At 33.0% G+C, this 27,602-nt stretch overlaps 1 protein-coding gene across 3 annotated transcripts; it reads right to left on the bottom strand.

Moving 5' to 3' along the window:
- Positions 1-9,454: 9,454 nt before the first annotated feature.
- LOC131151936 (uncharacterized) lies at positions 9,455-14,982 on the bottom strand. 3 transcript variants are annotated; one of them, XM_058103464.1, is made up of 10 exons: positions 14,791-14,982; positions 13,036-13,274; positions 12,722-12,926; positions 12,415-12,505; positions 12,191-12,336; positions 10,975-11,218; positions 10,766-10,870; positions 10,501-10,683; positions 10,216-10,420; positions 9,455-10,121 (listed from the first exon to the last, which is right to left on the bottom strand). In XM_058103464.1, exons 2-10 carry the CDS (start codon positions 13,253-13,255, stop codon positions 9,637-9,639), a joined length of 1,884 nt encoding a protein of 627 aa, XP_057959447.1. In that variant the 5' UTR covers positions 13,256-13,274; positions 14,791-14,982; the 3' UTR covers positions 9,455-9,636. The 3 variants fall into 3 exon arrangements, with proteins under 3 accessions (XP_057959447.1, XP_057959428.1, XP_057959436.1); XM_058103445.1 differs by lacking the exon at positions 14,791-14,982 and adding an exon at positions 13,856-14,115; XM_058103453.1 differs by lacking the exon at positions 14,791-14,982 and adding an exon at positions 13,927-14,114.
- Between the last annotated feature and the right edge of the window lie 12,620 nt (positions 14,983-27,602).

Consider the following 27,602-nt stretch of genomic DNA (forward strand, 5'->3'; position numbering starts at 1 on the left):
CCTCCTGTCATTCTGCTTCTCTTTCTAACACTGAATGGATTGTTGATTCAAGTGCCTCCGATCACATGACTTCCAATTTGTCTTCTCTTGATAATATTCAGTTTCTCAATCAGCCATGCCCCATTAAGCTTCCAAATGGTGACATTGTTTCTGTAAATCATACCGATACTATGCAGTTTTCTCCTACTTTCTCTCTTTCTCATGTTCTTCATGTGCCTTCATTTAAATTTAACTTATTATCCGTTAGCAAACTTACTAAGGATCTCAATTGTGTTGTTATTTTTTTTCTCACCTTTTGTGTCTTTCAGGACCTATCAACGAGAAGGCTGATTGGAACGTGTCGTAAAAACCCCAAAAAGAGATATAAAAGATTAATAGAATGATTCCAAAATAATAATAATAATTAAAAAAATAAATTAAAATAAAAATTAAAAAAAATTAATTAAAAAAATATATTAATTAAACGAATTTAAAAAAAATTAATTATTATTATTATTATTATCCTCCTGAAGCTTGTTAAAGCTTCAGGAGATTCAAACTTATATATATATTATTATTCTTCTTCTTCTTCTTTTCTTTTCTTCTCTGCAACTCTCTGAACTCTCTCTCTCTCTCCTCACATTCTCTCTCCCTCTCTCCTCGATTTCGTGGCGGATTTTCGCCCGATCGAAAATTCGAAGATACCACTGGACTCCATTCGCCGCTACCGTCATTTCTACAAGAGCGGATCAGTGGTAGGAGCGGCGTAGGCATATTCCCTGGGGTAAGCTATTTTCCATTTTTTCTTTAATTTCTTGCAAAATATAAGCCCAATTGATGAACGAATACCACCACGAGAATCTAGGGATGATTCTCTACAAGTCTAGTGGGACGGAATTCTCGTGGAGGTGTCGGGCCAAAACCCCAAATTTGGGGTGCAGGAATTATTAAGGGGCTTATTTTTAATTAATTAGCATTAATTTAGAAATGCTAAAATATTGAGCATTTTAAGTTGAAGTAGGATTTTTGAAATTTAGGGCATGAGTGAGCACCGCAGGTGTAATTTTGGGACCCGTAGGAAAAATTTAAAAAATTAAGTGGGTGTTTTAAATAATAGTTTAAATATTAATTTGAGGTATATGAGGCCTAAGAAAGACTAGATGGGTATTATTTTGGAGAAATAGATTAATTAATTTAGGGAAAATGTAAATTGAAGGAGTTAAATTTTGGGCGCCAAGGGCGTGAAATTTTGGATTCTAGCGAGACTCTCAGTAAATCAGGTAAGAGGAATAAATTATAGCAGTGTTTTTAGAATTATTATTTGAATTAATATATGAAAATGAGCATATGATATTTTGTCTGAAAATTATTATGATATAAATAGCAGATAAACTGTGTGGCATTTGAGTGATATTAAATTGTGGTATTTTGGAGTGTAAAATATAACGATAAGTAATTTCTAAGAAAATATTGAGATGAGAATTACTTATGTGATTAGTGAAAAATAATGTAATATGGTAATATTATATGAGTAGAAATGTTTTGCCTGGAAAATGAGATTTTGTGAATTATTGATATTAGAAAATAATGAAATGTGGTATTTATTTGTTAGTGAAAATTATTTGCATGAGAAATGAGTATTTTGGGAAAATGTGAAAAATACATGAAATATGATATATGATATTATGAGATGATGAAATATGCACAGAAAATGATGAGAATATTTATATTGAACTGAATTATGATATACTGGAATATAATTGATGAAATGCCAATACCGCATAATGATTGCAGGTATGTGGTGGTAAACCCTATTAGATGGTTATGATATTCAGTACGGTACCGTTGCGAGTGGTGTTAGTGCAACCACACGGACTCTTGGAGGGTGTGGCGTGACAGTCGACTGTGCCATTGTGTAGGGTTGTTGGGCCCCCTGAGTCCGGATTAGGATATTAGGCCGGCCAATCATACTACAGACGCGATATGTGATATGATATTTGATCTAACCGGGTCGGCCAACAGCAGTTAGATCCAGCCTTCGGGCCACACAACCTTGACCATGTGGGGAAGCATGACGTGTATAGAAAGATCCTCAGGGTGGCCATGAGTTACAGACGCGATGTTGGTATTTGATACCGAGGATACTCATGAGTCGAAAAGTAAAGTGTAAATGAAAAATGAAAAAATGATAAAATTGGCTAAAATAAGTAATGAAAGAAAGAATAAAAATTGAGAAATAAAGAATGATAAAATTGAGAAATGGAACAGTATGAGTTAATAATAAAAATAATTAAGGCGAAGTGAAACTCTCCGCCTGAGGGCTTACTAAGTAAGGTGAGTGCCCTGATAGGTATCAGATGTGGCCATACCCAGCTGCATAACATGTTAGGACAGAGGGAAGCTACCTGTATGGGCGGGTAATCTTCCCTATTCTTAGGAACTTCGCGGGTAAATATGTGTTGGAAATCATTGAATTTGATAAATGATTTTAAAGATTATAAAAGCTTGTGTTGTATATCTATATGATTATGTGTATGTGAATATCAGTGTATTTTCTCAGATGAAATGGTGATTTGAAAAGTAAAGTGTATTATAATTGTACTCATTTGACCACACACTGTAAATAATTTATTCCTTCTTACTGAGATGTGTCTCACCCAATTTATCTAAATTTTTCAGGGAACAGAGACCGACTGGGTGATAGAACTCCGTGATAGTAGGGAGCTGAGACCCTGATACACAGGGTGAGTTTTTGGACTAGGGGAGATGTAATTCCCCTAGAGTTGAATAGTAATTTTTAGTATGGGAAGGTAGTGTGAATATTTGTATATATGTTGATACTCTGGGTATTGTATTCTGACTGATATGTGTATATTGTCTTCCGCTGTTAGGTTGAATATAATAAAATACTTTTTACCCGGTACCCAATGCGGGTTGGGTTGTATGAATGGTAGTAGGATTGTTGACATGGCCAATTTGTGGATGTTATGGATTTATGACGTGAGTATTTATTTATTATTAAAAAAAATTGTACGAAAATCGGGGCGTCACACGTGTGAAGTACATGATGGGCTTTACCACTATAGACCCCGCCTTCGCCTCCGTTTTCCACTTTCAACGTGTTTCTGACACTACTCTTTGGCATCAACGTCTCGATTATCCTTTCATTTCATGTCTGCCAAAAACCTTAAATATTTCTTCTCCTCATTTGCCTTGTGATGTTTGTGTCAGAGCAAAGCACACTCGTTTACCTTTTTCCTTGAATACATATAAGAGCACATTTTGTTTTAATCGGATTTATTGTGATATATAGGGTGGTTATCCTACAGCTTCACTCTCTGATGCACATTATTTTTTAACAATTGTGGATGACTACTCACGTGCTACATGGATCTATCTTATACGCATGAAATCTGATACTTTCACTTGCCTTAAAAATTTTTGCACTATGGTCAAAAATCTTTTCAACTGCACTGTTAAGCACATACGCACTGATAATGGTCGAGAATTTCTATCCACCCTACTTCAAACCTTTTTCCATGACCAAGGCATTTTTCACGAGCGCGCATGTGTGGATACACCTTAGCAAAATGGTGTTGCTGAGCGTAAACATCGCCATCTTCTTAATGTGGCTCGGTGTTTACGTTTTCAAGCCAATCTTCCTATTTCTTTTTGGGGCGAATGCATTCTAACAGCCACCTATTTAATTAATCGCACTCCTTCACCCAGCCTCAATCATAAGTACCCTTATGAACTTCTTTTTTCAGAAACCACCATTGTATACACATTTGCGAGTGTTTGGGTGCTTGTGCTATGCCCAAACCACTCGCCAACATCACGATAAATTCTCTCCTCGTGCTCTTCGATGTGTTTTCTTAGGTTATCCTACTCATCATAAGGCTTATCGTGTATACGATCTTGAAAAAAAAAAAAATTTCATCTCTTGTGATGTCACTTTTGAAGAAAATATTTTTCCCTATCATCTCATCTCTCCAACTCCTACATCTTCTCCAGTTCTTCCTCTTCCTATTCCTGATATACATCTTTCCTACACTTTACCTCCTCCACCAATCACACCTACCCCTAGCCCCTCATCTCTCTCTCCTTCTCCCTTGGTCCCCTCCCCGACACCCCCACCCTCACCCTCTTCTCCTCCAACCCCCCACCACCCCCTCCACCCACCTCTTCACCACCCAAACAAGCTGTCACACATCCCTCTCACTTAGCTGATTATATCTGCCCTACTTTATCAAAGTCCTCCATGGCTTCACAAGTTTCAAGACGTCCCTTAGGTACGTTTCATTGTCTCTTATCTTTTTAATCTTATCATCGTTTCTCTACTCAACATTTAGCTTTTCTTTCTGTTATGTCCCAACATCCTGAACCCACCTCATATTCTCAGGCTGTGCTACACTCCCATTGGCGTGATGCCATGACTTCTGAAATCCAAACCTTAGAAACCAATAATACATGGGTTCTTCAACACCTTCCACCTGGAAAAAAACCAATTGGCTGTAAATGGGTGTTCAAAACAAAACTCCGGGCCAATGGATCCATAGAGCGACAAAAAGCTCACTTAGTGGCCAAGGGATACACTCAGGTCAGGTTTGGATTATCATGATACTTTTGCTCCTGTTGCTAAACTCATTACTGTCAGGTGTGTTCTTGCAGTAGTCGCCACTCGAAATTGGAATCTCCTTCAATTGGACGTCAACAACGCTTTTTTCCATGGTGACCTCGATGAGGATGTTTATATGATCCCTCCCCGGGGTTATTGTAAATAGGGGGAGACTCGTGTTTGTTGTCTTCAGAAATCCCTTTATGGCCTTAAGCAAGCTTCTCGCAATTGGTTCTCTAAATTATCTTTCGTTTTACTTGTTGCGGGTTTCACCCAATCTCAGACCGATCACTCTCTTTTCACCCACTCTCGGGGTTAGTCTTTTACTCTTATACTTATTTATGTTGATGACCAATTTTAACAATGTCCATAAATCTCTCATATTACAGTATTGCAAATATGCCTTATATGTATCAATTTTTAATTGAAATATATGCATGTGGTCACACACTGTTGTAATATCTTCTACCTTACTGAGAAGTTTCTCACCCCATTATACAACCTTTGTTTTCAGGTCCTACAGAACGTCGGTCCTAGTTGCTAGAGGGACAAGTGGAAGGTCGTTTTGATTTTAGTTTACGTAAGTGTATTATTTGAGTAGTAAACTTAGTTGGAGTACCTTTTTGGAGGTTGTAAGAACTGAATATGTTTTAAGTACGAATGAATGTATTTGAAGACACACAGTTAGAAAACTCTGGTATATGTCTAATAGAATCCCTATGGATGTTTATGTTTTTTCGCAACATCTAAATTACAGTTGTGTATGTGATACACCCGTATGTCCCTATTTAGGGCGGGTTGTTTATGTATGTTTATCAAGTACAGGTTTTCTGTAGGTGTGGTAGCAATTCGGGACTATATAAAGGGCCGGGTTGTTACACTCTCACTTTCTCACTCCATCATTGTAGTCCATTCATCCATCCATCAATTCCAATATCTTTAGTCCATTCATCTATCCATTAATTCCAATTCCTATTTTTGTTATGCTGTTATTATTGTTATTGTTATTATTATTATTATTATTATTATGAAGATAAAGAGTTGTCGTCCTATCATTATTTGCCACACGTAACACCCAGGGCCGACTTTTCACAATATGGGATCATACGCGAATGATTTAATTAGGGGTCTTAATATTTAATTTAATTTTTTTTTATTTAAAATTAATTTTTTTTTTTTTACTTTTTGAGATGCAAAATCACTAATTAAAGTTTTATATTCAAGATTACATTGAGACTTAAAAAAAAATTAAATTACATTTACTTTACTTTTCAAAATACAATTTCATTTACTTTTGAGATGACACTATAAATAATATAAATATTAAAAAAATTGGGGGCCCCAACTTTTGAGATAGTGGGAAAATCAATATATGGGAAGAGATGATATCATAAATAATGTTAATATTAAAAAAAAAAATTTGAAGCACCAAAAATTTTGGAGTCCTAGGCAAAGTGTTCAATGGCCTTATGGTCAGGCCGACACTGATTACACCCTAGACCATGAGAGATAAAAGAGAAAGCGATTAGATTGAGCTGGCAATTTTTATTTTGTTTGTATCATTATTTGGCACGTTCCTAAATAATTGTTGTTCAAGGTTTGACCCATTTTGACCAAAATATTAAAAAGGGGTCATAGTTTCAAATTGGTAGTAGTATGCATTTAACAATAATACACCCACATTATGTACCTGAGTGTATGATTCTTTATGATTAATTTTGTGATTTAGATTATGCACAAGATTAGAAGAAGAAAAAAAGAAAAAAAAAAGTATTGGATAAATTTATCATTAATACTCTAAATACATTAATGAATTAGATGAATTCATATTTTTTTTAAAATAAAAAATATTTAAAAACATAAAAAATTGTTGATAAGATTTTAGAGAGTGAAGGGATCACAATAGTTGTGCAATGACATTAATAGTTTTCTTTTATGCTAATTATTTTAATAAAATATATTTTATTATTTATTAATTTTATAAAACAAAAATATTTAATTAAATTATTATCATTGGTTACAAAAAATTAATTCAATAATTTGTACTGATTACAAAAATATTGATTTTATTATTATTATTATTATTATTATTATTATTATTATTATTAGCGTTAATGATAATTAAATTAAAAAATTATGAAAATATTTCAAAATACTAATCATTTTATTTATGAGACACTTTTAAAATGTTAATTATTTTATTTATTATTTCATATAGTAATTCAAGTATTATTGGCGATTACATAAATTATAGATGTATTTATTGTTGGCTATTATGGTAGTTAAAAAATATTGATTCAATTATTATTATTAGTAATTATAAAAACTAGATTATAAATTTGCGTGAAGGTTTCAAAATACAAATAATTTAGTTTATAGGGGGTTCTCAAAGTATTAATCATCTTATTTTTTATTTCATGAATGATTGCAATTACTATTATCAAATACATAAATCATTAATTCAATTATTAATATTATTTTAAAAACTTCAATCACAATTTCCTCAGGAAGGATTTCAAAGTATTAATTTATTTATGAATTAAAATTAAGTATGAAATAAAAGCAAACTTGATGAGCATCTAGTCCTTCACATGACATGGAAATCATTATCAAGTGCATAAATTATTAAATTCAATTATTATCAATTATAGAGATCATTCATTCAATTATTAATAGTGAATACAAGACTTGGATTAAAAATTTATGAGAAATTTCAAAATATTATGGTATTAAATTGTAAATATAGATAATTAAAATAAAAATTTAAATATATGTCCAAATTTAATTTATTTTAAAATTTTTAAATATGTTATTTTAAAGGTTTTATTCAAATTTTATATTTATTATTATATAATTATATTTTAATTTTAAATATAATTTTTGTTACGTAAAGGGGTCTTTGTTAGTACCATTCAATTATCACCTTATGATACAACATTCAATACTAAAAAAAGAACAATTATAACAAAATCATTAATCCAAAGGTTTTGGACATAAAATGGGATTAGTAGTTGATAATAACTTTCTTTGCATTTTTTTTTTTATTACATAGGAACTCTAGCTACCAACAAACCCTTCGAATCTTTTGGTGCGACACCAAATCTACAGATCAGCGTACACCCCCTAGTCTCGCTGAATAGGTAACTTTCTTTGCATTTTGCATATGATTAAAATGTTGTCATTTGGTCAGAACTCATGAAATTGTCATAATAGAAAGTCATGCAAGCAAGTCATCAAAAGAAAATTCTTTGTGAGGTCAATATGACAACTAACCTACCCATGTCACAATATGTCTGACCTTCATGTTATGCACTATTTCCTCTCAACAAAATGACAACTTCCCACATGAGAGTGTATCTCACATGACATTGGAGCATTTGACATACAATGGAGCTAACCATCACCTGTGCCAGCCTAAACCTAAACCAATGATGGTTAAATATTGTCAATATTTAAATATTATCAAAGACCACAACTTCAATTATGTTGAAATTTGACTACATCAAACATGCATTCAAGCGTCTCAACTACTATGTGCTTTTTTTTTTTTTATTACGTCGGGTGTTCTGGCTTCCCCGGCACATCTAGTTGACACTCCAGCTGACACTCCCATTGACCAAGCACACTCTGGTGGCGATATAGGGTACTCAGACTATTTCCACACCCACGCAACAAGGCCCCTCCCATTGCGCAGGGGTAAATATAGGATTTGCTCGCTGGAGCAGAAATTGAACCTGGGACTTAAACCAGCAAGTGGCCCATCCCAAACATGTTATTTTATTTTTCTTAAAAAACTACAAACTCAAATTTAATTGCTTAAACTTTTTTCTTTTCTTCTTTTAATCAAAATCACTTCTAATATTCATAATTCGTTTTATTTTGGATGAAATGTTCATTTTTCTCCTTGGCCACAAACAACTCCCACAGCAAACGGTTAAATTATTAATAATTTGTGATATTTTATCTAACCACCAATAATTTGTTTTTTAAATTTTTTCTGTTTGGAAGCATGAATTTTGACATTTCACAAAATCCAAATTCAACATCAAAAAGATCATTTGATATCACCGTAAAAAATTAGAGAAACAAAAACCAGAAAAGAAAACTAAAAACCAAAAACTAGAACTAGCAACCTGTTCGATTAACATTTGTAAAACTAATACAAATTAAAAACTTAATTAAAAATGCTCATTTTCATATTTAAATCAAAATATTATAAAAATATTATTAAAATAATAAAAGTACAAATAATGCTCATTAAAAAATTACTATAATAAAAATAAAATTCATTACAATTAATTTTACTTAATTGTTCTATTTTCAAAATTTACTTTATAATAAAAATTTTATTAAATATGACAATTGAAAAATAGGAAAAGTATTTTATAATTGGCTTTATTATTATTATTTAAAATTTATGTATATTTTTATTTTAATTATATTTAAATTTATATAATCACTTAATTTTGATTTTAATTTGAAAGAATATAAAATGAATAATTTAATCCAAAAAAAACTATTTTAGGATATTGAAATTTCTAAAATCAAGTTGTCAAAACAATTAAAAACTATAAAATTTGGTTTTCAATCTTTTAGCAAACAGCTAAAAAACAGAAACAAAAATAAAAAAACTGACAATAAAAGTAAATGCATTTTTATAATCATTTTTTTTTTTTTTCCCCACTGTGGAGAACAGGAAATAGAACCCATACCAAAGACCCTAAATTTTATCCTCTCAAACACAGGCTTTACTCCCATCACTTTCTTCTTCATTATATCTAAATTTCAGCGAAAGCCCCTAGGACATTCACAATCTACTGGAGATTTGGCCCTCGGGCATAGAGAACTCATGTTACATGCCATGAACCTCGTGACTTCAATTACATAGTCACTAAACAAAATCCCTCTAGGTACAAATTATTGGGAATGACCAAAAGTATTATTATTGTTTTCAAATGTAAAAATCACAACTAAATTCCTTTAGCTAGGAACATTTATTGAACAATCAATCCAAAAAAATTCACACCCAGTTGGAAATCCTAGGTGGAGGTAGCTTTTGTTGTGAGTCCAAATCCAAATGAGAAGAGGGGGTCATAATGTGGATCCCCAACATTCATTGGGAGCTGATCAACAGTCTTGAACCAAGTGCGAGAAAGCTTGCCTGTGAAACCATAGTCACCGAACAGGACATCAGCTATGCCTTGGCCTTCAGTTCCAGGGAGCCAAGCAGCCACAATTGCATCTATTCTGTCAATATATGGTTGAAGCACGACAGGGCGCCCGGAGATGATGATAACAACACATTTCACTGCTCCACAGACATTTGTTATAGTACTCGGGCCAGGTTCAGGGATTGTCAGATTCAAGTTGTCTCCATCTGTCTCTGAATATGGGTGCTCTCCCACTGCAACAATGGCATAGTCAAACTTGTCCGACTTGGCAAAGTCGGCATCGGGGTTCTCATTGTAGACAACTTCAGTTTTTGGATCAACTGCGGTTTTTATGGCTTCCAGGATTGTGGTACCTGTTCATGAAAATTATGCGGTGTTAGGAAGGAATGTCATGGTAGTCCAGCAATAAAACAAGGTATGACCAAACGAAACAATTTGCTGATGTACCAGCAGTTAGGTTGTTTCCACCAAGTCCTTGCCACTCGATTGTCCACCCACCACATTGATAACCCAAATTGTGAGCATGGCTTCCAGCGACGAGTATTTTGGATGCTTTCTTAGAAAGGGGCAGCAGAGGCTCATCAGCAGACTCACCATTCTTTAGCAGCACTTGTGATTTCCTCACAGCTTCTCTTGCCAATTCTCTATGCTCCTGTTCAAATAATAGAGAAATAAGATTATTTTCGGCTTATAAAAGCTATAGTCCAAATTAACCTCCTAATGATAACAGACCTGGCTTCCTAGCTGTTTGACAAAGCTGGTATCTGCAAGTGGGTTTTCAAATAGACCCATCACAAATTTAACTCGTAAGATCCTCTTCACTGCATCATCAATTCGACTCAAGGGAATGATATTGTTCTTCACTTGGAAGGTTAGGCCATCAATGAATTCTGTATAGTTGTATGGAACCATGATCTGCAGAAAAAATTACCAGAAGAAAACTCAGTTTCGGTTGAACAATTATCCGAGCACATAAACTGACAGGTTGATAGCAAACCATGTCAATGCCAGCATGAACTCCAGCTTGAATGGAATACGAGTAGTTAGCATGTGGTGGAGAGGTGATCCTGTCAATGCCTTGCCAATCTGAAATGACAAAACCCTGAAAATACCAACAACATGAAAATTTCACTCTCAGTTGGTCCCTAGTATGAAAAGAGAAGAAAAAGACTGATGTTGAGAGCACATGCCAAAATTTATTATTACCCTGAAGTTTAGAGTGTTCTTGAGAAAACCAGTGATAAGCTTGTAGTTAGCATGCATCTTCTCGCCGTTCCAGCTCGAGTAAGAGATCATGACAGTTGCCACACCCTTGATAATTGAGTTGTAGTAGGCTGGCATGTGGACGCTGAACAATCCATGTGCATTTATCACAGTGTTGTTCTCATTGATGCCTTTAGTTGTTCCCCCATCACCAACATAGTGCTTAGCACAAGCTGCAACCTTATCTCTATGCAAAGATAGGCACAGAAATGAATAGAATCAACAGGTGATTAGTGTAAGTTAAAATTAAGAGTATTTCAAGAATTAAAGCTCTCTTTTCAGCAAACACGTTTGCCATTTGGTACCATACTTCTACCAACTGAAATGGACAAAAAAGTAAATTTAGCTAAGATTGAATATAGAGTTAACCCTTTTCTTTTTCCCCCTTTGTCCTCTTATTTATTTATTTATGGAAAACATGATTCAAACGACAAAGTTCTCTACCGATACAAAAGTCCAAAGGAGCAACTTTTGGAGGACCAAATAGCAAAGATAATATCATCTGAAAATCCCCAAGCCTAGAAAAAATTATAATTATGACTGTCAAGAACTGTCATGCAAAGGATTTCAAAGTTGATTTGACCAATGTGATACTTGATGTGTACAAACTATTGCAGAAAATCAGCAAAAGTGATGAACGTTGACAACAATTACAGATGCAAGGCAAGGACTTCTACTAATATATGCCACTCTAGAAAAGAAATACATGGCAGTGACTAATCCTGAATTTGAAGGTTGTATTAATAGAATCCGGCTATTCTGGCAATGCAACTGTAAAACCCACGGTATGTTTGTACCATCAATGGAAGGGTGTTAACCTAAAGGTCACAGGCTCAAGTTGCAGAAAAAGCATATCAAAATGGGGAGGTAAGGCTTTGTACACACATCATGGCATGCCCTAGACTCCCAATATGGCGTGGATGCCTGATGCATTGAACGTTGCATTTCAATACTGCTTGGGTTATGCAATAAGTGTTGCCTTTTATTTTTATTTTATAACCATTCCCCTCTCCAATAATTGTCAGCAGAAAGGAGTGCACATAGGCTGATCCAGTCATAAGCATATTAATAGTTCATGTTTATGTCTAGAAAGCAAATTAGTTGATGTAAATAGTCGTATTTTGCCATAAAACTCATGCTGTTATGCAATAACACTCACTTTCCACCGACGTAAGGAACACCCTTGGGAGAACCAGAGGGGATGTCCCCTTGTAATCCTGGTATGATCTCAGTCATTGCTTGAACAATCTTATGATCTTCACTGTAGCTTTCGTAACATCGACCCCATCTCGGGTCTCTGCAAACCTGCACCAGAAGGATTGGAAGTTAGTGCTAGATTTTATTTTCTTGGCACTAATTAGTTGTAAAATGAGAATAGCATACCGCAATACATGGCGCAAAAGCATAAGATATGCCTGTAGCTCTAACTTCAAGAGCAGTTGCTGCTCCAATCTTCCTGACAAGTTCTGGGTCCCTGCTCAATGAGAAACAAGATTACCATAATGCCTGATACAGAAACTAATCTTGCATCCTTGCGTAATTAAACAACATAATCAGATCACATCGTTGTTCTGACAAAAAACAATAACAATGATTGTTGTGCATATGAATCTTGGCATTCAATTATACTTCGTCATCAGGTATGAATAAAACCGTGAGGATAACATATTAGCACATAGGCAATACTTGCCTGGTGGCTCCAAGTCCTACATTGTGAGGAAAAATTGTTGCCCTGTATACATTGTTGTTGCCATGAACAGCATCAATCCCATACATCATTGGAATTCCCAGACGGGTCGATAAAGAGCCCTTCTGGAATTCATTAACCATGTTAATCCACGTCTCGGCTGAAGCCTCTTTCGCTGGAACACTCCCTCCTCCGCTAAGAACACTTCCTGCACAAAAACAGAGTTCATCCCTTAAATACAGCTTAGTCCATTTTGCTACAAACATCTTCAAAATGTAATTGCACATAAAAATAAGAAAGTGACAAATTGTGTTTACCAATGAAGTATTTTTTCATCACATCACCGGATGCTACAGACCGATCAATCTGCACCATTTGACCAATTTTTTCCTCTAAGGTCATCCGTTTCATCAGGTCCTTAATCCGAGCATTCAATGGTTGTTTCGGATCCTTATATTTCATGTAATCTGTAGCTGCGATGGCTTCCCAGCAGCAAAAGAGCAGTAGCCCCATCAAAACGATGGGAGTTCTCGCCATTTTTATCTTGCAGTAAAAGCTTCAGACAATGGCAAGATTCATTTAGAACACATTAACAGATTGCAATCCTGAGGTAAATAGCTTCCTACCAAAATGAACTAACACAAAGATTGAGATCTAACACATTCAACATTACATTACATATCTGAAGAACAAGTGTATGAAAAAAATAATCCACAAAAAAGGAATGCACCCACACATATTAACAGGTAAGGGTGTGAGAAATAATAAAATCTGAAAATCTAATCTAGTGCTCCAGGAAATTCATAGCTTAGATCACCAACTAAATACCTAAGCAATGTTGCAGGAAAGCCAAAAAAAAAATGTTTTAAAAAATAATAATAATAAAACTAAAGAAAAGTATGAGGCTATGAATATACATCTCATGAATCTCACACTCATTAGTAACAAACACAAAAACTCTTCACTGATATTTAGAGCGGAAGCGAGGATTGCAGACGACCCATAAGTCAAAATTGCCCAGTAAATCCACAAACATGGGTGGGAAAAAAAATAGTTCCAGTACCAAGCTTTCATAAATATAAAAACAAAGAAATGCTTCAATGAAAGCTCCTATAGTATAGGAAAACAGAATAAAACCTGCACATTCCCCTATAATGCAGAAACAACAGTAAGAAGATGACTTCTTGGAAGAATTTACAGGCACGCACCTCGGCGATCCAAGAGAGAGAGAGAGAGGGTCGGAGGAGAAGGTAGTAGAGGTGGTATTTATAGACCAAGAGAGGGAGATTGCTGACTGGTTGGAACACGAATGGCAACATTTATCGAAAAGTGTATGGTTTCCTAACAGGATGAGACAATTATTTTATTACTTTTTGCTTTTTTCTATTTGAAAATTTAATGGGCAAGAGATGAGATTGGATGAGATGAAGGCGGTGGAGGATATAGAAAATCGAAATTCATATCCTCTGTCTCAACAGTGATGTGTCAGTTGTGCGTCATCAGAACCGAATTTACACAATCAACTACAGCTGTCCCAAGCAATTTTCCCAATTCCCAAATCCCAATTTTCCCAATTTTCAATTGCCTCTTCGAATTCTTCTGCCTTCCGGCGGACACCCTGTTTTTCATTCCCTAACCCCAAAAAGAAAAGTCAAAATTTTTAATTGACTTAAACCATCAACAAGCCAATTTTTTTTCTTCTTTTGTTCGATAAATTCAATATAAAAATTTAAAAAATCATATCCTAATTCTAAATGCACCCCCTCATAGAGACGTGTTAATAGGGTAACCATTTTTCTATTTTAAATTACTTTTTTACCATTATAAAAAGTACTTATTTTTAATCTATATATATTAGAATTTTAGATTTTGAAAAATATTATATAAAGTATGAAATAATTAGAGTTCAGATGAGTCATCAATGAGTTAGGATTAAATAGATTTGGATTCGCATTGACCCCTTTATCTAATTAGTATGAAAATTCAAATTGGTTGCTTAATAAATGGGTTTATTTATTTTAAAATATTTAAAACATTTTATTATAAAATTTTTTAAACGGGTCAGGTGGAACCTGGAAGGAGACGCTGAGGGCGAGGGTCACGGCGTCGGCGGACTTCCCGCCGCACCTCCGTTGATCCGAAGATTCCGAACAACCGGTGCTGTGCCCATTTAAATTCCTCATCTGTCGCTTTCTCTCTTCCTGATTTTGCTGAATCCCCTCCTTCAATCTCGCCTATTAGAGTCATCCACTCCGCTCACAGGCGATGCTTGGATTTGATATTTCTCCACTGATTTTGCTGTCTGTAACTCTGCAAGTGGGGAGTCCACTGTGGTCCTGTTTCACCTCCCCCCGCCCCCCCTCCCCTACCTTTTGCTTGGATTTGAGAAAACCCAATGGGTTGATTCAATATATGGGTACCCGGTAACTTCTAATTCTCTTATATTTGGCAGATAGACGGGTCACCCGACGTGGCCCGACCCGAATCTGCTTAATTTGTTCATTAAACGGGTTGGATCTGGATTTATGTGTTTATAAACAAGTTAATTGGTATCAAATTCAATGTCGATTTAAACGGACACCCATTATGTTTTGACCTATTTTGTCTACCCTAGAAATAATTCATATTTTTATATTATAAATCTGAATAGAAATTTATCTTTGTACCTTATTAATATTCATGTTAATATTTAATATATGGTAAATGTAATTGGCAATGTTTTTTTTTTTTTTGGCTAAAAGGCACTCACTTTGTCCTGAAATTTGGTTTTAAAAAAAAAGGGGGGATAAAGATTTCAAAATTTTCATGAATCGTTCTTGAAATTTCAAAAATGCACAAAAATCCCCAGAGTTTGCTGAAAAGACATAAATATCCATTCAAAAAATTTACCTTTTTCAATATAATGAAAGATTTGTATATTTTTAATAAACTTTTGGAGAGATCTATGAAATTTTTAAAACTTTAAATGAGGTTTCCAAAATTTTTTAAAATCTCAGAGGAGGTCAGTGTTTTTTTGTCAAATCTCAAAGAGATCAATGTCTTTTATCTTATTTTCTTAAATAAAATCTTTATTTTAAACATAAGCTTAATGTTGCTGAACATTTAGTTGTAGCATATGAAAAGAAAATTTTAAAAGGAATGTTATTTGGTATTCAAAAAAATATTATTAGCACTTCATATTTATTTTTGTATTAAATAATAATTTAATATTTAATATTAATTTTTTAAATGAAAAAAGAAGAAGATAAATTCATGATTTAATTGTGAAAATCTAAAGGTAAAATTATTATTTGACAGATGAACAAATAAATGTGAAATGTTAATTCTCTCAATCTTTTAGAACAAAAACTTATGAGTTTGTTCAAGGTGTAAAAATTATTTAGTCCAAACCCCATTAAAAACAAATTGATAGAAAAAAGAAAAGTTATAAGATACGAAAAATATTCAAATTAGTAAATATTATATCTTTTTATGAAAATTAATTAATGGATGAATAACTATATAATATTTTTTAAAAATTAAGGAAATACACGAAAATAATAATTTGTTGAAAAAAGTTAGGGGCCTTTTTAGTTGTAAAAAGTAATCTATTATTTCCCATTTCTAGTTTTGCACATAATTACAAAAAAAAGGTTTTTTTTTCAATTTTTAAACATTTTAATAAACAAAAAATTGTAAGTTTTGACACTAATCATATGTGGGAAAGAGCTTTAATTTTCAATTTTATATTTTAAAAAATTACAAAACCTCACATTGTTTTTTACATTTTATGTTGTTTTTGGAAAAATGAAAAACAATATGTTTTTTGTAATTATTAAAAATGTAAAATAAAAAATGAAATCTATGTGCAAAAAATAACCAAATATTTTATTTTTCTGCTTTTAATATAAATCTCAAAAAATTTAAAATAAGTGGGAATTTATATAATTTTTTAGCAAAATAAAAATAAAAATAAAAATTATTTTACACAAGTAAATGAGTTGATAATTTTCACCTTTTAGAAGTTTTTCAAAAAACATTTAAACGAACAATTCTTTCAACTAATATTTGAAATTTCGGTAATAACAAAATATATTAATATCTAGACTCGCAAAAGTAATGTGCAGTTCATATCATTAGAACACACCAAAATGCACATGTTTTCTCTGGGTTCAAATATTAATATGATATTTTACGGTTAGTAATTTCTAAATCCTACATGAATAAATTGTTCTTTACAAATCTTTTTCATTTAACAAATATTTTGTACCCAATTTTTATTTTGAAAATTGAAAATTCATATCCTAATGCACCTCCTGCAGTGATGAGGACTATTTTGAATCATTAATTTGTTTTAAATTACTTTCCTATTTTGAGGCTATATACGAGATTTTTCAAATTTTAAAACTATTAAAGAAAATATAAAATAATTCACATTTTTATATTGCAAACGATAAATAAAAATTTGTCTCTGAATATTATTAATATTTATTTTTATTTTTTAATCATGTTACTATTTAATATATAGTAAAATACAACTAAAAATAAATGGTATTTTTGAAGGGCGGGAAAGATATACATGAAATTAAAAGTTTGTTAGAAAATTTAGAACCCTTTTAATTATGAAAAATAGCCTTTTGTTTTCCATTTTAATTTTCTAAAGGATTACAAAGAGCATGTGTTTTTTTAGCAATTATTTAAAAATATAGAACAAAAATAATATATATGTACTATAACTAAGCAAATTTTTATTTTCTACCTTTTAAATATAAATCAGGAAAATTGAAAAATAAGCTCTGCATTTATATAATTTTTAGAAAATTAAAAATAAAAAATAAAAAATATTTTACAAAAATATATAAGAAATTATCTTTTAACTTTTAAAAGTCAACGAATAATGCTTTAATCTAATATTTGAAATCCACTAATAATAATATATTTTATTAATGTTTGGACCAGCTAAAATTTGGAAGAAAATTTTTGCATAAGAGGAATTTAACCCTAATCTCCCCCTTAGAGGGTCAGTTCAATGCATCCAACTTTTTTTAATTAACCCTGATTTCTCACGCTCTGATTATTATTATTAATTATTATTATTATTATTATTATTATTATTATAATTATAATTATAATTATTGGTGGAAGAGTGTTGACTTTCGAATACAGCTGCCGCCAAGTTGTCCTTCCAACCACGCAAGCTTGCATTAATTAATATACAAAATTAATCTATTACTATATTATGAAGGTTATTGTGTATGCGAAATAAGAATGTATTTATTTTATAATTGATACCTTTTTAAATAAATAATTATAGGATAAGGATTCTACTAAAATTAATGTATATACATTTATTTAAATAATTAAAATATAAAATTAATATATGGATTAGTTACATTATCGGTCCAATTGATTTTCAGTAGTTAAAGTTTGAAATACGCGACTAAAAGAATAGCATCAATGTTAAAATTAAATTGAGGTCAAATCATAGATATTTTAATCAAGTTATTGGATCACAACCCCTTTTGTATTCTAATTTAATAAATATGTTTATTTTATTTATTCAGTCACCACATAATTACATTTATTCATAGTATACAGAAACTCCCCCTCTATCATGGTCAATTAATATTTTTTTACCATATTAAAATTTCATAAATATCGAAAAGCTAATGTAAATTTTAGAAAACAAAAAAAATTAAATTAATTACTAGAGTTCACATGAGTCCTGAGTCTTATCTAAGTCAACCCTTGCAACAATTAGGGGTGTCCCAGGGGTCGGGTTAACTGAACATCCAACTGATGCACTGTCTGCATCCAAATTTTATCCTGATCAACGAGACCTATGGGTGAAGGACGCTGATCCGTAGGTTTGGTGCCCCACCAAGGGGTTCGAAGGGCTCGTTAGTGGCTGGAATTCCTATGTAATCAAAAAAATAAAATAAAATTAGGGGTGTACATGGTTCAAAACTCAAACCAAACATCTAGAAACGAAATCGAGCTGAACCGAAGGTTTTTCGTTTGGTGTTTTTGTGAACTAAAAAGATTCACTATTAAAAATGTTACTGTGAAACCATCTTCCATCGTAAAGATTATTTAAGAAATTGTTTCATAGTTTTGTTTTAAAAATATCACAAATTGTTTCAAATATGCTTGGAGCCTTCCTTCATTAACTAATAATGACCATTATTTCAAAATTAATCTATTACTATATTATATAAGTTAGGATATATACTAAATAGAAAAATATTTATCTTATGACTGATGCCTTTTTAATAAACTTATCATAGTATTCTACTAATATATATACTAAAATTAATATGTATACATTTTTTTTTAGAATAGTTGAAGTATGAAATTAATATATATGAATAAGCTGCATCATTGGTCGAGTTGCATCTTAGTACTCAAAGTTTAAAATGTGATAGTTTAATTTTTCAAGTAAATTAAGGTCAAACCATAGACATTTTAAGCAAGTTATTCGATCAAAGTCCGCTTTATGTTCTAGCTTAATAAATATATTTATTTTATTTAAATTCATATATTTTAATATTTAAATGTTCAAGAATCCACAATTAATTGTTATAAATTAATTACATCAATGAAAAGATCTTTATACACATACTAGCCTTTGTTTTTTTTTGGGTCAAATGTGCATAGAGTAGATGAGAGAAAATTTAGAAAAAAAAAATCAAATATAAATTTTGTTTTGTGTTGGATTAACTAAAAATTACATATAATTGGATCAAATATTAATAAAAAGTTCTCGATTATCCAAATTTGTTTGTCTAGCTTAAATGTTCAAATTTAGTGAATGACTGTAAGAGTACCATGTAATATAGTCCCTAAAGTTAGGAGGCAAAATCCAACTTTAATATATTGTCGGTAGATAAAAAAATATTGAGTTAGGAACGTGCATTGGAACCCTATAACTTCTCGGACCAATTTCTCTTATCATGTGAAATCCATACTTTTATAATCATATGACAAAGGTTACACATCTAGTGATGTAAGAGATACATAGTGAATTATTCTTTTTTCGGACCCATGAACTGGTTTCAATTCAAGAACCTTACAATTTCATATAGTCTAAAATGCATAATAACTCTTCCGTCTTTAATTGTCATAATTTGATTTTTCCTATTTTCATCCGATTTAGGTTTGCAGGTAATTGTTTATGTTTGGTTTTGATTACATTTAGGCATGTCTAGATTGTTTTAGTTGGATAATGATTTTGATTTAAATTAGTATTGATTTTGATGTTTAGGATGGTTTTAATAGTTTAATTGTAAATCTCATATGTCCTACTTGTAATCACCGTATTCCTCTGTCATAAGTAAGAGGCTATCAATTAAATTAAGATTTTCGTATATATATATAACTTATTGCAAAATAACTCTTGAAGTAAAGGACCACATTTATTTATAATATATAGAAGCCCCCTTCTATCATGAGTAGTTCATATTTTTTAACATATTTAAAATTTTAATTTCCTAGATACCTTAAGCTAATTTAAATTTTTTTTTAAAAAAATTAAAATTAATTGTTAGAGTTCACATCAGTCCCAAGTCCTAATCTTTTTAGTGAACAATTTGCCTGTGATTTCAAGTTTGACATCATTGTCTCATGCAAGCTTAACCTCAACCAAGGATTTACACGTGCAATATCACAAAGCATTGTTCATAGTGTTATTTTAAATTAATAATGTCAACATAATTTGTTTTCACAAATAAAGATTGTATTGTTAAAATGTGCTACTTACATCTTCCGTCGTAAGGGTTATTTAAGAAATTATTTCATTATTGTGGTTTTAACAATATTGCAAAGGTTGCAAGGTTGATGGTGAAGTCCTAAGAGCTAAGATAAGAACCTAGACTCATGTTATTATTTGTAATTATTATTATTATTATATAACATAAAAGAAATCTTGACATTAAACTCGACATTAACTTATGTAAGACAAAAAAATGAAAAGATATCGAGGAATTAATGGAGAAAAGGTAATGTTCGTTAATTAAAGTTGGGGGTTACCACACCAATCTTTACTTGATAAAAATATATTTGAAATTTAATCCCTACAATCCATTAGGAGGGAAATCAATTGGAAGATATCTGGAATGCCTATAAAAAGGACCCCCAGAGGAAGGTAAGGTGTCTTATCTCATTTACACTCAGTCATCTATTATTGCGATCATATAATTCTTCCAAATTCCTTGACTTAGGCATTAGAGTGGTTACCTGGAGTACACCCTAGGTTCTCGAAGTTGTTTTTTCTTTCATTTTTAGCAGGTGATCAAAGTCTTGATTGATCCAAATTCTTCAGGACATATTTTGGCAGTAATGGTTGACACCATTTATGAGAAACTTGGAAGGATTTCTTTCTCTTAATCATAGTTGCATCACGTAATTTCTAGGCTGAACCTATTGTCGGGGATCAATCATCCCAATCAATTCACTCTCCACCACTAGACAATTTGCCACAAATTGTACCTTAGACCAATTTTTAGTCTTCCAAAGGAGGGTGGAAGACATGTTTAGCATTATTTTGTAACATAAAAAAAAAAAAAGATCATGTAGAACATGTTATGTAGGACGGGAATGGTCGACCTATATGTCCTACGATTCAACCCTCACATAAACACATACACTTAAAGACTTTAATTTAAGAATTTAATTATCCAAACATAAACACAATAAATCATGTTTTATTTCACATGTTCAAGGATTTTCAAAAGATGTATGACTTGTCTAGAAATTAAGTCTCAATTGGTTCTTTCACAAAGGAATTAAGTTATATGCTGAAAAGTTGTTATTTCAAAGATTCAAGAATAAAAGTTCTATGTTAGCAAACTAATATTCATACTATTGATTTTAATTAGCAAGTACCAATATTGCAATCTATGGATCAAATGGGCTATTCAAAGACGTGATTTTAATCTACTAGCAAGGGTTCACAAAATATAGCAAAGGATTCAAACACAAGTCTTGAAGTTACCAAAAGATTGGTTTAGATGACTTGACGTTGTTCCACATGTAGTTAGATCACACCGAAGGTCCTTCGTACAAGATTTGAATCACAAGATGAACGCAGCAATGAAGTGTAGATGATGATTGTCATGTGGGTGTGTGAAGATGCTGGCCCTGTGGTGTTGATGGGGGCCGTGAGAGTATTAGATGGAGGAGGGGTTGATGGAGTCGTTGGATAGTTTAATGGTCTCTCACCACTTGATCTCTGGAGAGAATGCTATAACCTCACACTACTCACTCACAAGGAGAGGAACAAACTTTACAAGTTCAAGCAAAGAGATGCTTCTTCAATATTCAACTTCAGCTTCATATCTTGTTCTTACAATAAGAAAGTTATTTATAGGCATAGCCTGAGAGACAAAACATTAAACACTCAATAACTCTCAACAACTTTCAATAACAACTCTCAACAACTTTCAACAACTATTAACCTAACACATTTAATACTTACTAAAAAACAAGGAACTCCAACTCATAAGCACACAAGTCAAGCTTAGTTGTCTTACATTATTACAATTCAAATTTGAAATTTAAACATATTCCAAAAGGAAGGCCAAAACCGTGTGGGGCCCATTGGAGCCATGTGGGGTCTAGAAGCCATGTGGGGCCCACATAGGTTTTGAGTTGGACTTTTCTTGAATACTTCACTTGAGTCTTCAAACACCTAATAATCTTGAAATAACATATCCATGAAAAATATAAATTAATACAATAACAAAGTATTCACCTAAAAAAAAGTCTTTTACCAAAGAAGTAGAAGATCTTCAATTGATCTCATGTATTCTTACAAAAGATATATAAACAATAGTGGACATCTAGAGGTCGTCCACGTGTCACCATGTCAGCAAAGGAGTGGACATCGAGAGGTCGTCCATGTGTCATCATATCAGTAAAATGGATACATAAGACATGTTGATCCCTATCAACATGGCTTAGGAGTTGTTCAAGCATAAATGATTTTTTGTAATAAAGACCTAATATAGGACACACACACAGTGGAAGATATAATCTTGCAACAATACACAACACTCAATATGAATGAGAATAATCAACAACACAAGAATAAAGCAAATAGCACAAATACTTCACTACAATGTGAAAATCACAATACTCTTATTCTTACAATGAACTTCTACAACAAATACACTCATAAATACATTATATAAAAGTTTCTTGGAGGTTTCCCTCCAAATGCCCAACTATCATAACATCCAAATTCAAATTTCAAAAATTTGCTCGTAGCCCAAAACTGCTCGTCGACAAGAACAGGGGTTCGTCGATGAGACCAAGAAGACCACTTGTCGACGATTTTGACTTCTCGTCGACGAGCCTTTAAAATAGCTCTCATTATCTCAGACATTCTGAAATTTCCTGGGTCTCGAGATCTTCTCGTCGACGAGTCCCTGTACAGCAGCCCCTCTATGTTCTTCTCCCTTTCCTTGTTTATGAAACTTCAAAGTATAAGAGCCACCATAAACAATAATCTCCACCTTGGCGATTATACGTCCCTTAGGAGAATCCTGAAAAGCATATGAACTGCTCCACCTTGAACTTGAAAATGCTAGGTCAGGTTTGCCTCCCTTCTATCAGTTGGAGGCATGGAGTAAGTCCAATAAGCAATGCTTGAACTTTTCAGAAGTAACTGATTTAGTTAGAATTTATGTTGCATTCTTAGAAGTGTGAACCTTCTCCAACACAAGTTCATCCGAAGTAATCAATTCTCGAACCATGTGGAATCTCACGTCAATGTGCTTGGTTCTAGTATGGTAAATCTGATTCTTCACCAAGTAAATGACATTTTGACTATCACAATGCAACACCACTCCATCTTGTTGTAACCCCAACTTTCTAACTAAACCGGTAAGCCATAAGGCTTCCTTTGCATTTTCGACAACTGCCATATATTCTGCCTCAGTCATGGGCAATGCTACCAGAAACTATACCATGAATCTCCAACATACCGGTCCTCCTACAAGGGTGAAGACATAACCTGTTGTAAACCTTCTGTCATCCATATCTCTAGTATAATCAACATCTACAAACCCCATAACTAAAGGACAACCCTGTTGCTTGACAAACATGACACCATAATCCGATGTACCTTGCAGGTATTTAAGTACCCATTTTACAACTTCCCAATGTTGTCTTCTTGGATTGGTGAGAAACTTGCTTACCACGCTTACAGCATGAGCCAAATCTGGCCTCGTACGTACGATGGCATACATCAAACTCCCCACAGTGCTAGCGTAGGGGACTTTTGACATGTCCCGGATTTCCTCATTCGTACTTGGGCAACCTATAGTAGACAACTTAAAATGATTCGCTAACGATGTACTCACCAGTCTTGTATTAGTTATGCTAAACCTCTCCAACACCTTATGCACATAACCGCCCTGAGATAGCCACAACCTCCCTGCAGTTCTCTTTCAGCGAATCTTCATCTCAAGTATTTTCTTGGTTGAATCAAGATCTTTCATGTCAAATTCCTTATACAACAGTTCTTTTAACTGATTCACTTCAGTTAAATCTTTCGCAGCTATCAACATATCATTGACGTACAACAACAAGAAAATAAGTAAGTCATCATCAAGTTTGTTCACATATATGCAGTAGTTATACTCACATCTTTTGTTACCAATTTTGATCATGTAGGAATCAAAACGCTTATACCATTGCCTTGGAGACTGTTTCAACCCATAAAGAGATTTCATCGGCCTACAAACTAAACTTTCTTTTTATGGTTCAATGAATCCCTCCGACTGTACCATGTAGATTTGTTCCTTCAAGTCATCATGAAAAAATGCTGTTTTCACATCCATTTATTCCAAGTAAAGATCATAATAAGTTACCAATCCCAACACAATTTTGATAAAAGTATGTCAGACCACTAGAGAAAAAATCTCATTATAATCTATCCCCTTCTTTTGTGAGTATCCCTTTGCCACCAACCGTGTCTTGAATTTCTCACCTTCTTTTTCTGATATTGCATCCTTCTTCCTATACACCCATTTGCACCTAATTGGTTTCTTCCCATCTGGAAGCTCCACCAAATCCCAAGTTTGATTTTTACGTAGTGACTCCATCTCCTCAATTATCACTCCCATCTAATTACCTTTTTCCTAGTCGTGCATTGCCTTTTGAAAAATAGTTGGATCGTTGCAACTATTTAGAAAAACATAAGACACCATCTTCTCAAAACCACACCTTGGTGGAGGTCTAATTGTAACGCCCTGAACCTTAAAACCCGCTCCGGTGTGTTATTCCTGAAAATCCTGATAATTTATAAATAAATACCATGTATGCAGCGAAAAACATAAACATAATCTTCCATCTATAAAAGACCAGAGTTTTCTACATCTATCTATATACCAAAAATACACCATTTATCCAACTGCATTCACATATTTATACATATCTCCAAAACATAACCTACACTTCCAGTATTCACAACCATCCATTATCCAGAAGACTTAAAACATAAAACATAAAATATAAATATACACATCCCAAAGTATCATCAAAATGTTTATACCCTTTCTCTATCTATACCCAAAAAATGCTAATTGTGTATCAGCCATTCAACACCGTGTATATCGGCCTCAACGGAGCAGGTGCAGGCAACACGTGAAGACTTTTTTCCCTATTTATATTTTAAAAAAAATATATTAAATATTATCTTTTTGGGGAAAATAATTCCCGAAATGACTCTGACGTAATCTCGCTGGTTCAGAATTGGGATTCACTCATCCAGCGAGATTTTCTTTGGAATTGGGATTCGCTCATCCATCCGTCTTTGGACGTATTAGAATTGTTAATTTTGTTGTTAATCTATTAGTTAGTTTAGTTGTTAATTTGTTAGTTATTATTTCACTTGTATTATTCATTTCATATACTAGTATAAATACCACTGTAAAGATAACTTTAATATATTCCGGAATAATCAATTTTATTTATTTTAACATGGTATTAGAGCTTTTCCTCTCTGCTCCGCTCTGCTCTAACGGTCTCCCTCTCCCTTCCCAGTCATCTCCTGGTCTTCAAGAGCTTGCAATCTTCATCTCCGCGAAGCATTTTTTTTTTTTACCTCTGTGTCGTCTTAGCTCATTCGCTTCAAAGGACTCCGTTATCGTGATCGCGGTCAAACTCTTCTGCAGATCTAGAAAGTTGCTTATTCTTGCAACTTTTCATCCTCTCGCGGTGCTCGTATGTGATTTCCCAGCTCAAATTTATTTCCTCCTCTACACCTGCATGCTTTGTACCATTTACTCCAGCAGATCCAGGACAATGAGGTCTTCTATGCTATGGACTCCAATCTCGTCAAGTTCGTCTACTCTCTCAACTATCTCAGTGATTCCAAAAGCTTCAGAGCCAAAATTAGGGTTTCTGATGCTAATCTGTTTTCACTTTGTTGCTTGCGAATTGTGTGTAACGTCCTCAAAATTCTCACCATTATATATATAACCATATCTATGCAGCGGATATACAAGTCATACAACCATATATACTAAACAATATCAAAATTCAGTACATTCAGACCATAGCCATATACAATAACTCCCTCCAGTATCATTTACCCCCAAAAATACAAAACCCTATCATAAACTTACCCTACAACTAGGGTAACCAAGACAACTCTCTATCCGTGAGCCTAATCTGCTCGCCTAACTGGCTCACCTGAAAAGTGGTAAAGTAATGGGGTGAGATAACGCTCAGTAAGTGGAAATATGCTATTACTAGTGTGTAGCGACTAAGTCATAAAACTATAATAATAGTATTTAAAACTGCATGATCTGGAAAATTTGTAAAACACATGTATAGTAACTTAAAATATTTGTATCATCTGAACTTTCTATCATTCATACTACTATATCATACTACATACATCAAAAGCTGTAAAACTATATACATATGCTTGTACATAACTGTGCTCTTTCCCTAGGACTCTATATGTCATGATTTGACCCCTTATGACAGGGTTGTGTGGCCCGTAGGCGGGACTTAACTCTGGTTGGCCCTTCAGGTAAATCATCATACTCTACACTACCTCAACTTGGCCAAACTACATCCACTCCTAAGCTTGGGACTGGTTGCTACTGACTCACTTCTAAAAATGAGTAGCACTAGGGCTATCCCAAGTATAGGAGTTATGTCGTGTAATAATTAGCCCAAATAGGCCAGATCGTCTCCACGGGAAATGCAGATTAGTTTTAAACTAGCGCAAAATAGGTAAAGAAAATAAGAAAACAAATTTTACTGAACATGGTTTAGATTCGAAATTTTGGGGGTTTTGAAATTCGTGATGAAATTGAAACAAATTAAAACCTAAAAAAAAAACATAGCATGCATAAACAAGAGACTAACTAACATACAATTAAACAAATAAATTAACTAAGCTAACCTAGACAAAAGTCCTTCAATAATAAACTAACCTAACATACTACTTGAACAAATATTTAAATCCAACACTAATTTTAAATAAATGCAGCAAGCAAACTCAACACAAAGCATCACTTAGACTAGACTTAATGACTTTAATTAAAAAGAAAAAAATAAACTGACTTTAATAATAATAATAAAACCCAACAACATCTCATTCCAACAAATATTTAAGATTCAAAACTAAGGAAGAGAATAAAAGCAACCACTCTAAGTGACCCCAACAAATAAAACAAGAGTCAAACAAATATTAAAATAGCACAAAGAGAGAGAGATAGAGTAGAATAAAGGATTCTTTAACAGCAAAATAAATCAATGCAAAAACTAACTTAAACATGAATTTAAATTTCAACATTAACTCCAAGGAAGAATATTCAATGTACGATTAATTAAAACTAAGTGTAAGACATGTGTTGAATGACGAACTAAAAACAAATAATAACAA

The sequence above is a fragment of the Malania oleifera genome, chromosome 1 (genome assembly GCF_029873635.1).
Source record: "Malania oleifera isolate guangnan ecotype guangnan chromosome 1, ASM2987363v1, whole genome shotgun sequence".
NCBI lineage: Eukaryota > Viridiplantae > Streptophyta > Magnoliopsida > Santalales > Ximeniaceae > Malania > Malania oleifera.

What these genes read in the sequence shown, in the direction of transcription:
- LOC131151936 (XM_058103445.1), bottom strand. Translation starts at nt 14,037, where the DNA reads ATGTTGCCATTCGTGTTCCAACCAGTCAGCAATCTCCCTCTCTTGGTC. An exon ending in CATTATAGGGGAATGTGCAG is followed by an intron (nt 13,275 to 13,855) that starts GTTTTATTCTGT and finishes CATTGTCTGAAG; the next exon opens with CTTTTACTGCAAGATAAAAA. An exon ending in GTTCCTTACGTCGGTGGAAA is followed by an intron (nt 11,219 to 12,190) that starts GTGAGTGTTATT and finishes ATCTTTGCATAG; the next exon opens with AGATAAGGTTGCAGCTTGTG.